General features: G+C 54.6%; 1 protein-coding gene across 3 annotated transcripts in view; it reads left to right on the top strand.

The window, feature by feature from the left end:
- The first annotated feature begins 244 nt into the window (after window positions 1–244).
- PRKAG2 (protein kinase AMP-activated non-catalytic subunit gamma 2) overlaps window positions 245–11,739 on the top strand; it is a 308,173-nt gene continuing 296,678 nt past the window's right edge. For all 3 annotated transcript variants that reach the window (XM_042249294.2, XM_060414910.1, XM_027969032.3), the window contains exon 1: window positions 245–861. In XM_042249294.2, coding sequence (XP_042105228.1) covers window positions 748–861 — 114 coding nt within the window. In that variant the 5' untranslated portion in view covers window positions 245–747. The remainder of the gene's footprint in view (window positions 862–11,739) is intronic.

Raw genomic sequence — 11,739 nt, 5'->3', positions numbered from 1 at the left:
CTTCGCTTAGCCCCGGGCCCCGGCGCCCCGGAGCGGCGGCGGGGGGACGGAGCGGGCGCCGGGGCCTCCGCTCCCCGCGAGGCTCCCGCGCGCTCTTCGGCCCGCCGCCAGCAGCCGCGCTCGCCGCCGCGCCTCGGTCCAATTGCGCAGAGTCTCCGCGTTTGCACCTCCTCTTCCCCTCCTCCTCCCTCCCTCCCTCGCCCAGAAAGGAGGACGGACCTCGCTCCTGGCTGCGGGCTGGTTTATTCTGCGGCCGAGGCTCACGTTAATACACACAGCGTCTCGTTCTTGCCAGATCTTCCGCTCAGACGCAGGCAATAGGAGGGCTGCTTCTCAAAGTGTTTAACTGCACCTGCCTGTCCGATTACCTCTGGGAATCGGGAGTGGCGGGGAGCCGGGAGGCTGGGAAATGTTGCCTCGCCTTGCCAAAGGAAGAAAACTTTGTTACCCGGAGGGAGCCCGCTGCCACGCGTAGCCCCGAACCAGGACGGCCTCGGGCTTTGGTTCTGCCTCGGACGATCCCGTAGGAGGAAGCGGACACGTGAACCCGGCGCTCCCGCCGACCGCCACCAGCGGCGGGCCCGAGGTCCCTGCCCCACCTCCCTCCCGCGGAAGTCCCCACGCGGTGTCTTCAGGCGGGAGGGGACAGTAAACAGCGCCCGCGGCCGACGGCAGGGGCCGGGCACGGGGAAGGAGAGGACCGAATTCCAGGAACGGGTCACCCGGAATTAACTTCGGCTTAAAGTTATGGGAAGCGCGGCCATGGACACCAAGAAGAAGAAAGATGTTTGCAGCCCCAGCGGGAGCGGCGGCAAGAAAAACAGCAGCCAGAAGCGGCGTTCGCTGCGGGTGCACATTCCGGTGAGTCCGGCCCCGCGGGGCCTCCAGCTCGCCGCCCTCCGCGGCGCTCCGAGCCGGCGCGGAAGCGGTTAACGCGGGCCGCCCCGCCGCCGTGCGCGCCCCTCCTGCCATTCCGGGGACTGCTGGCGGCCCTGGGCCGAGCTGCGCCGCCCGACCCGGGCTCTGTCTCCCGCCCCGCCCGCGTGCCGCCGGGGCCCGGCGACCCACCGTCTGCGGCGGGGCGGGCTGGGCGTAGCCCGGGATCCCGCCCGGTGCGGGTGCGGGGGGCGGTGCGTAGGCTTGTTTTTGTTGAAGGAGGACCGTGTGGACTGCGCTCCGGGGAGGTGGAGCCGCGCGCCGCGGCTGGGGACGGACGGGAGGGGCGGTGGGTGGGGACAGCGGGGGAGGGGGGCGGCAGCTGTGTGTAGCTGCGCCCTCAAACGGACCCCCCCTGCTCCCCAGCACCCCACTCCTCAGCTTTCCTCGGGTGTCTCTGGGTCCGGGGCGGGAGGCTCCTCTGCAGCCGGCCCCTGGGCCTGACCCTGGGAGCACGTTTCAGGCCATTTGAGGGCTCTGGACCCCCTAAGGCATGCAGGGCCCTCGCGAACTTCAGCCCTGGCCACGCCGGCCGCTGGGCCGGACTTTGGCGACATCGATCGGTCTGCAGCTTGACTTTGTCCAGCTGGAGGGCGTGGCGGGCAGGGGTCGTGCGTCCACCCTGCAGTTTGCCTGCCCGTGGCCCCCGCAGCCTTCCTTAGCCACCCTGGGTGGCTGGAGCGGGGGTTGGTCTGATGCTGAGCCCTACAGCCCTTACCTGCACCCGAAGGAAGCCCGCAGCTGGGTCACAACCCCAGCCTTCACTAACCGAGTACACGTGTGTCCAAACACACACGCAAGAGAGCTCCCTGGAGAATGTGATTTCGATGATGGGTGACCGGTCTTGGGCACGGACGCCGGTGGTCCCACCCGCCCAGAGCTGCCTCTGACCTCACCTTGTTACAGACACCTCCTGGAAGCTAATCCTTCCTGACAGCCGGCAGCTGGGGGTTGGGGTGGGGGAGTGGCTGGCTGGCCAAGCATTTTCTGCTGTGAACTCTCTTAGACTTCACTCTGATGTTTATTGAGGGCGCTTCCTTCTCAGTTTGTGCAAACACTGGCCAGGAAGGTCAGGTACTGGAGGAGCCCCAGACATCTGATGGGTACTTCAGGGAGCAGCCCCAAGGTGGGACAGGTGGCCAGCCCTCCCTGGCAAGGGAGAGCTCAGGGAGCAGGTGACTGGGTCCGAGCTTGCAGTGTGACCACCAGGGTGGTGACCCAAGCTTGCGGGAATAAGCATGCCTTTGAATAAATAAACATCCTATTTGAAAATGAGATAGTCCTGTTTACATTCCTAACGTGAGCTATTTTGAGCTATATTTGTAAATGAAAAGTTAGACACCAGTAGCCAAGCCTCCCTCTGGTAGTTTCACTTGACTGAGCCATTTAACCACTCAGCTTCTCCTGTTTGTCAAACAGATAATAACTCTGCTTTGTCCCCCTTTCAAGTCTGTTGATAGAAAAATAAATCATGGGAAAGCTCGTACCAATGCAACCTGTTATATGAATGTATGGCTATTACGCTTACATCAGAGCATCTACTTTAAAAGAGAGAGAAAAGAAAATGACACTATATAGTGCCCAGGCCATATCCTATTCAGGGTGATAAGTGAGACTGGTCTCAAATGGGAACACGTGTGTGGAGCACGCTCCGGAGAGGTGGAGGGCAAAAGCCAGAACCCGGAAAAGGACCGAGTGGCCAAGGTGTGAGGGCAGAAAAGCCACGATGTAGTTGGAATCTTCTCACCAGCCCCCCTGCTGCTGGTGATGACTTTGGCTGCTTTAGACATCATTCTTGGCCCGACACAGCCCTTACAGAAAGTACCGTTCACTCAGTTATTCCACAACACGTGTGCTGCGCTGCTTGGTGGTGAGATCCAGGGGGAAAGGAGAGGGCCTCTGTCTCTGCTCTCACAGGGCCTGCATTTACTGTGTGTTTGGGGGCAGGGGGAACCAAGAGGGTGTTGTCACTAACCAACTAGTCATTACCTGTGGGTCCCTGTGCTGGGCTGGGTGAGAGTTACATGCTAGCTGGGAAAGTGTGGCATTCAGACAGATGTTTGCAGACAACCCGAGGGTACAGGTTGACCGGTGCAGGCCGTACCTGTGTTCAGAGGGGAAAGAAGGGAGAGATGGCAGGGCATGGACATGTTCAGAGAGACACTGCACCCAAAGGTGGTAGGCAGGACCGAGACGTGTCAGGGGCATGGCAGGGGATCACTCCTGCCAGGGAACCAGCTTGAGACCCCCTCTGGAGCCGGAGAGTGTGAGGCTGTTTCCCGATCCAGCGAAGGGCCCCTTTTCATGGACGAAAGGGTTTGAGAAATCAGGGTAATCGGAAATACGTCAAGGTCAGATCAAGGAGAGCCTTGAATCGGGCTTACAAGATTTAGCAAATAGAAATACTAAGTGCCCAGTTATATTAGAATTTTAAACAATGAACAATTTCTTAGTATATGAATGTGCCAGGCACCATTTGGGATAAATTATACTAAAAATCCCACTTTAACTGGCCTCCTGTCTCTTCTCTGGGAGTCCTTCCTGGGAGTTAGGCCCAGGAATGAGGATGCCCCCCGGAGCCCTTGGGAAGCTGCAGCAGATGCAATGGGTGTCCTTCCTGTTGTGCCCAGAGCCCACCCAGGGCTCCCTGCAGCCTTGCTGGACAGCTCCGCTCCACACCACAGCTGCTCACTGTGTCTCTGCTCCTCAAGGCGGCCTCTTGAATAGTGGCAGCTTCCTCAGCCTGAGTACAGGCTGGAGTGGGAGTTCTGGGGTTGGGATTATGCCCGAAAGGGGCAGCCCTCACCAAGGAGGAATGCAGGTGGGGGGAAAGGTTCTACCATGGGTTCTGTGGAGGCCTCCGAGGGTCCCAGCAGGACCCAGCCCCGGCTGCCCAGAGTGGTAGACCAGTCATTCACGCCCTCTTTCTGTCTGGCTTGACTTCCTTGCCTGCTCCCTGGGATGAACTACTGAATCCAAGTCATTGTCTCACTGTTTTGAGGGGGAATTTCAAGTCAGAGGCTTCCCTGGTGGCTCAGACGGTAAAGCGTCTGTCTGCAATGCAGGAGACCCAGGTTCGATTCCTGGGTCGGGAAGATCCCCTGGAGAAGGAAATGGGAACCCACTCCAATACTCTTGCCTGAAAAATTCCATGGACAGAGGAGCCTGGCCGACTACAGGCCATGGGGTCGCAAAGAGCCGGACACGACTGAGCAACTTCACTTTCACTTTAAGAAGCAATTAAAAGTGATGACAACAGCACTTCGTGGCGTAGAGCTGTAGAGACTGGGCTGGTGTCAAGGGAAGTGATCAAATGCTTGGGTAAAAAACCCGGAGACCAGCATTTGAGGGCTTGAACTGTAGTGATGATGAGAGAAAACGGACAGAGGCAAGATGCAACATGGTCAGCTGTGGTGTCTGACGGATGGCAAGGGATTGAGCTGGCCTTAGGTTTGCAGGACATTTGGTGTCCGGAGGCGGTTCTTGGGGGAGGATTGTGAGTCTGTCACAGCCTGGGTGGACTTGAGCAGTGGATCGAAGGGCATCACTTCTGCCTCCTCCCCCAACAGCTGGTGGACATCAGTGCTCATTTCGCAGGATGCTCGGGATTCTAAAGAGCGGCTCCCTGAAGATACTGTGGCTCTGGCAGTCCAGGGGTGGGCTCATTTGGTGGCGACCAGTGACACTCACCATGATGAAGCCTTCTGGGACCCCTTGTGTCCAAAGCAGCTGGTCTTTTTTATCTGAAATGGACACGACTGGACTCGGTCTCCAGCCCCACGTCTGATGCATAAACGGAACTATGGCCAAAGGTGTTGGGGGAGATCATCACAAGCCTCCGTCCTAGGCCCTTTAATCTAGATCTTTCTTCTTAATTTTTCACTTTGTAGTTTTCTTTTGGCTGCACTGGGTCTTCGTTGCTGCACTCAGGCTTTCTCTGGTTATTGTCAGTGGGTGCTTCTCTTGTCGGGGAGCACAGACTCTCGGGCATGTGAGCGCAGTCGTTGCAGCTCGTGGGCTCAGTAGCTGTGGCTCCCGGGGTTAGTTGCTCTGAGGCATGTGGGTTCTTCCTGGCTCAGGTATTGAGCCCGTGTCCCCTGCATTGGCAGGTGGATTCTTAACTACTGGACCACCAGGGAAGTCTTTTAATCTAGATCCTTAACCATCTTTTACCCTGCCCTCCTACCAGCAGCACAGCACCTGCTGTGCCCTGAGATACCAGAAAAGAGGAATCAACTTTAGGGGATATACTAAGGGCTTAGGTGACAGTGGGTAGTGGAGACCCACAGTTACTAACTAAAGTCATTCATTAACTGGACTCTACTGAAGGGAGAATGGCCCTTGGGCCTGATGGAGGGTGTCGCCTTGCTTGGTTTCAGGCTCGGGGTGGGTCACCTTTGGGGGACACCCTCTTGGATCTTGTCCGGGGAAAGAGAGGAGGGAGAGCAGAGGAACGCCTGCGTGCAGGCTCCTCTGAGGCTGCCCTAGGCCTTTAAAAGTAGCAAGACAAGTGCACCGTTCAGAGTCGTCGTGTGCTGGCACCTCGCCTGGGTTCTCGTTCCTCCGCCTTCATCCCTAATGGAAGGCAGAGCAGTCATCCAGGTGGTGGGAATGCTTTTAGAAAAGAGCTCATTAGAAGCCTAGCTATGCCTGGCGACCTGCCAGAACCCTCTGCCTGAGCAGCCATTGCTGGGAGTTAGCATGTGCTTTCCGCCTTTCTGTCCGAGAAAAAGAATGTGCCCTGTTAGCGCGCAGTCTTACTGTAAGTGGTGACCGCTGGCTGTCTCTTTGACCATCTTGTGGGATTCTGGGACTGTTCATAAGCCAATGATGGGGCAGGAGGTCCGGGGGAAGGGAGGACTTTGGAGAGAAGGACCCACGTGGGGGCCCGTGGGGACATGGAGGCAGCTGGGGGAGGTCAGCCTCGGTCCGAGGCAGTGGCCCGATATTTACTGCTGCCAGAGTGCCCAGCCCCAGCGTCTCCTGGGAGAGGGGCAGCAGAAATCCTTGTCAGTCCCCGGAGACAGCCTAGAAATAGAGCCAGGAGCAGCTGGCTGGCCTCAGAGGTCATGGAGACCCAGCGTGGCTTGGGCCGGTTGCTGGGGACGTCTTTGCTTGTGATGTCTCCAGAGGGAAGCCTCGCGTTGCCTGAAGCCCCATGCCCTTCACCCTGTAGATGGGCCTGGGACCAGTAGCCTCCCTCCAGCCAGATCCGCTCTGCTGGGCAGGGCGTGAAGGAGGGGGCCCCACCCGGGACTGGGAGCTGCCTTCTGCCCCCACAGGACCGCTCACTGCCCACCCCACCCCTGGGACTTCCTGGACTAAAGCCTCAGTGAAGGGAAAGCGGGTGCCATGAGGCAAGGTGTGGGTGTGTGTGGCATCTTTGGCCTTGACCTTGGTCGACATGTACCACCTTGAGCAAGATGGGTTAAGGTTTAAGACAGTGTTTTTCAAAGTGCAGCTCACGGACCAGCCTAAGTTGATCCACCCAGCGTTTGCTTAAAATGTACAATCCTACGTCTCAGTCCAGAACTGCTGAATCAGCATCTCTAGGGCGTGGGACCTGTGGTTCTTTGTTTTTGAGAAGTTTTCTGGGTGACTCTCAGGCCCCCAGGGATTTAACGAAGAATTGCCTTCCAACTGCCTCAGTGTGTGGGCTCTGACTCTTTGTCTGTGCTCCATCGTGTCTGACTTTTTTGCAATCCCGTGAACTGTAGGCAGACTCCTCTGTCCATGGGATTTCCTAGGCAAGAGTCCTGGGGTAGCTTACCATTTTCTTCTCCAGGCGAGTCTTCCTGACCCAGGGGTTGAACCCACGTCTTCTGCATCTCCTGCACTTGGCGGGCAGATTCTTTACCACTTGAGCCACCGGGGAAGCCCCCTGCCCCTGTGTTATTCTTTCTATCAGTCTGTCCATCGCCCCATCTAAGTATCTGTATATCTCTCCATCCTCTCTCTAGCATCTGCACTCTTCCACCTGCCGTTGAGAAGAGAGACTCTTGGCTGCTGATGGTAGAACAAAGGCAGAGTGGCTCTGGCTCCCGGATAAAGATGAGTGTCCAGACAGGCCCCCAGGCTGCGTAACCGGTGGTGGTCCAGCCCCTTAGACCTCAGTGCACTGTTGCTTGACTCTGCCCTTCAGTGGCTTGATGCATTTTGGGCGCCCTGAACACAGGCTCTTATAGGGCCCAGAGCGTGATACAGGGACGGGAGGAGGCAGAGGAGCCAATAACGGAGTCCCCGGAACTGTTCTGTGGCTCCCGGGTTTATGAACGAGGCCTGGATGTCTCTCTGCAGCTCGCAGGGTATGAGCTGGACTGACTGCAGGGTGGGCTTCATGTAGCGCATTGGCTGAATGCACAGTTAAGCACAGTCCAGCTCTGGGCCTGTGTGTGCGGGGACAGGTAGGCAGAGAATGGATATAGGGGTACCCTTCCTTGAAGATTCCGCCCTACAGACTATGCACGGACCTCCGTGGTCCGGCTCACCTAGTGACCTAAGCTGAGCACGAAACACGTGGATTTGTAGAATCGCACATCCAGTGACTCACAGGCTGGTTTCCCTGTCTCATCTTCTTGTCCCCATTTTACAGCTTGTCCCCAGCTGAGAACAGGGCATCCCCCATCCCATGGTTGGTGACCCTATCGTCAAATCTAGCCTCTGCTGCCCTGGGCCTGCTCTTTCCTAGCACCTGTCTGTGGAGGGTTCAAGATCCTTGTGTAAACCGGGCTCTGAACACTGCCTCGTGGCCTCATGATAAATGTGATCACTGAAATCCTGGGTCATTATTGCACCAAAAGGACACTAGTCCCGAGGTTCCAGCAGCAGCAGCAGCAGCAGCCCCGCACATGTGTGTTCAATGTTGTCTTTCACACATCATAAACTTGATCCTGTTCTCAGCGCTTCACCGGTATCTTTCCCTGCCTGTTTCCTCCTCCAGTAAAAATCTAGCAAAGCTGTCTTCTATTACTGATCTGCCCCCAGGGGTTTCCCTTTTGACCCAAGTCTGACTCCAGAAAAACTGGAAGCACGTCTTAACTTGCTAAGGGCTTTTCACCTGCTCAGATTTCATTTTCTTTAACTTTAGCGCATCAGCTTGTGTCTTCTGAAACCATCCAGACACGTAAATGTGCTCTTTGATGATGCTGTTTCTTTTTTTTTGTTTTTTTTGATGTTCATTAATTTGGCTGCCTCGAATCTTCGTTGCGGCATGTGGGATCTCGGTTGCAGCAGGCAGGGTCTTTTGATGTGGGGCACAGACTCCAGTTGTGGCCTGGGGCCTCAGTCATTGTCATCTCTTGGGCTTAGTTGCCCCAAGGCATGTGGGATCCTCCTTCCCTGAGCAGGGATCAAACGTGCAACCCCTGAGTTCAAAGGCAGATTCTTAAACCACTCGGCCACTAGAGAAGCCCAGGTGATGCTGTTTCTTAACTGTTTTTCTTCTTTTCCCGTCTTGATATATTCAGCTCACTGCCAGCGATGTCTGTTTCTGGGCACTATTTCACTATTATGGGGTTACTCAGGTCACCCAACAGGCCACAGACCCTGGAAGAGCTGGGTTAGAATCTGGCTTTCCTTCCCCATTCTCCCCCACCCACTACTCCCGCTCTGACCCAGAACAGTGGGCATCATCACACGTGAACGCCTGTGACTCCCACCTCTTTCCAGACAGTGGCCAAGCCCATCTTGATATCCCCGGACAGCAAACCAAATGTCAGCCTGTGGTCAAAGGCTTTAAGATAAGGGACAGACAGTGGCCGATGCAGTGCTGAGCACCCGAGGTGAAGAAGTCCTTCATTTGCTTGGTCAGTCAACTGTGACCTTGCTGTTAGATGGCGGGGGAGACACGGGAGAGAGAGAGCCCGGCGTCGGAACGGTTAACCCCAATCTCGCTCATCTCTTTCTTCCTCTGCCTGCTTTGAAAATGATTTGATCCGCATCCTTCCCTTCCTGTTGACAGGAAGCCCTTCTCTGCCAGCTCACAGCTTGTCACACGCCCATCAGATATCATCCGGGCTTTGGGGCCTTGTGCCAGAGCCTCTGTGTGTTGATATACTCTGACCTGGCAGTGAAGTCGCTGATGAGTGGACAACAAAGACCACTTTGCTCTGGGTCACCCCAGGGGTCCAGCCTTTTTTCTGGGCAGCTGAGGCCAGGTCCTAGCTGTGGGAGCCGTGCAGCCCTGCCTACCTTCTGCGGGGACCCGGCGGGGGCTCAGTGCAGAGCTGGGCAGGTGGCCCTGGGGTCCTCTCTGGTGCTGGGGGCGGGGGACAGGAGGAAGGATATGACAGGGCTGGAATTTTAGGATGGGGGGCCAGCTTCTCATTTTGAAGGAAATGGGGAGCTAGGTTGCTGGGAGCGTGTTTACAGCTGGGCTCCTGTAGAGCTGGAACTGGGAAACCCGTGAGCCCATTTCTGTCTGTTTCACAGGTCCCGTGTTAGGCGTTGAGGATACAGAGCTGAGCGGGATCATGGCTGACTTGTGTCTCCTGAAAGATGCTGTAATCCTAACCTCTGGTAGCGGTGACTGTGACCTGATTTGGAAGTAGGGTCTCTGCAAATGGAATGGCCAAGTTAAGCTGAGATCAGTACGACTGGTGTCCTTATAAAAAAGAGGGAAACGTGGATACAGAGGGGCTTGCCCAGGTGGTGCTAGTGGTCAAGCAGGAGACATAAGAGAGGCAGGTTCGACCCCTGGGTTGGGAAGATCCCCTGGAGAAGGAAATGGCAACCCACTCCAGCATTCTTGCCTGGGATAACCCCGTGGACGGAGGAGCCTGGCGGGCTACGGTCCATAGCGTCGCAAGGAGTCGGACACGACCGAAGCGACTTACACGTGGATACATGGACACAGAAGGAAGATCATGGGAAGACAAGGCAGAGGTTACAGAGGTGCTGTCATAAGCCAAGGATCCCTGGGGCTACCAGGGACTGAAGGAGCAAGGGAGGGCCCTCCCCTGGGGTTCCTAGGGGGCGTGGCCCTGCCTACACCTTGATTTCAGGCTCTGGCCTCTGGAACTGAGAGAGAATTTCTGTAGTTTTAAATGCACATTGTTTGGGGATTTCTCTGGTGGTCCAGTGGTTGAGTTTGCCTTCCAGTACAGGGGTGTGGGTTCCATCCCTGGTTGGAGAGGTAAGCTCCCACAAGCCTCATGGCTGAAAACCCAAAACATAAAACAAACAGTATTGTAATAAATTCAGTAAAGACTTTAAAAGTGGTCCACATCCAAAAAAAAAGCACCTTTTTAAAAAAAGTTAAATAGGCTTTAAAAAAGATACCCGCCGTTTGTTTGTGGTGCATTATGGGACCCTAGAGCCTCACCCAGCAGGGTCCCTGCCTTCACAGCACTGTTGGGGTCAGTGGTCATTGTGTGGTCATCCCCGGACAGTCTTGTCCACAGGAGATTGTATAATGAGCACCCCGAGGCGCTTTCTTCCTCCTAGCAATTCGGATGGTCCTCGATGGGTAGTTCCATTTGTTATCAATGTTACTGACAATCAGATACCCTCTGGGACGACACATTGTCATCAGATTTAGCAATACTGATGGGGCACTTGCCCAGGATGCCAAGCATGTGCTTGTGTATAAGCTGACTCTGTTTATCCCTGAAATAACCCTGTGAAATACTATAATCATCATTATCAGTGTTATTATCCTTATCACAGAGAAAGCAGATGAGGCTGTCCACAGCACCCGCCTGTTCTAGTACAACCTGCCAAGAAAGCTGTGTTGTGTTTAGCTTGAGTTTTTGATGTCCCCGCTTTGCCCTGCCCCCGCCTCACGCTGATGCCCATGAGTGGTCCAGGCAGCCTGGGGTGGGAGGCAAGACTGCCAGGCAGGACAGACACCAGCCCCAGGATGGGCACAGGGGAAATGAAAGATCTGGTCCGCCTTCCACGGGTTTGCCCTTGGGGTTGATCAGGTGTTTATTTGCTCCGTTTTACAGAAGGGCTTTGAAGCCTGCGATTTACCCATCTCATCTCGAAAATAAATAACCTGCCATTTATAATTTCATAGATCTTATTTTGTAGTTCTTTTTCATTTTGTCTTTTTCTTTTAAATAAGAACTGAATATTAGGATAAACAGCAAAGCAGGAATCAAGACATTCTGTGCTGGGCGTTCTGTCAAACGGCTGCAGGGCTTCTTACCAAGTTACCAAACATTTACCAAAAGCCCTCTGTATGCCAGGCACTGGGCAGGGGTAAGAGTAAAACTATAACCAGGACGGGCTCACCCCCACCTCACAGGCTTAGCGCCTACATGGGGTGCTCTGGGCACTAGTCCCCACACAGGTTCACGTTTGCTACCAAATACCCCAAATCACAGTGGCTTAAAACAGCAAACATTTATCCTTCTCAAACATATATAAATATGATAATTAATAATGTATGCAAGAATCTTAATCTTATTACTATATATTTATATACTATATGTTGTACAGATATAATTACATAATGTGAAAAGTGAAAGTGAAAGTCACTCAGTCATGTCTGACTCTTTGTGACCCCATGGACTATACAGTCCTTGGAATTCTCCAGGACAGAATACTGGAGAGGGTAGCCTTTCCCTTCTCCAGGGGATCTCCGCAACCCAGGGGTCAAACCCAGGTCTCCCACATTGCAGGTGGATTCTTTACCAGCTGAGGCACCAGGAAAGCCCAATTACCTAATTTAATTATAATTATGTGTAATATAGAATAACATATTGCACATATCATACATTATAACTATTAATTAAATATTACTTTATAATATACTTATTAAGATCTTAAAGTGTTAGTTGCTCAATCTTGTCCAACTCT

Source organism: Ovis aries, chromosome 4 (assembly GCF_016772045.2).
Source record: "Ovis aries strain OAR_USU_Benz2616 breed Rambouillet chromosome 4, ARS-UI_Ramb_v3.0, whole genome shotgun sequence".
NCBI classification, from domain to species: Eukaryota; Metazoa; Chordata; class Mammalia; order Artiodactyla; family Bovidae; genus Ovis; species Ovis aries.
The sequence above is the reverse complement of the archived record's forward strand: the minus strand, read 5'-3'. Positions and strand labels throughout refer to the sequence as shown.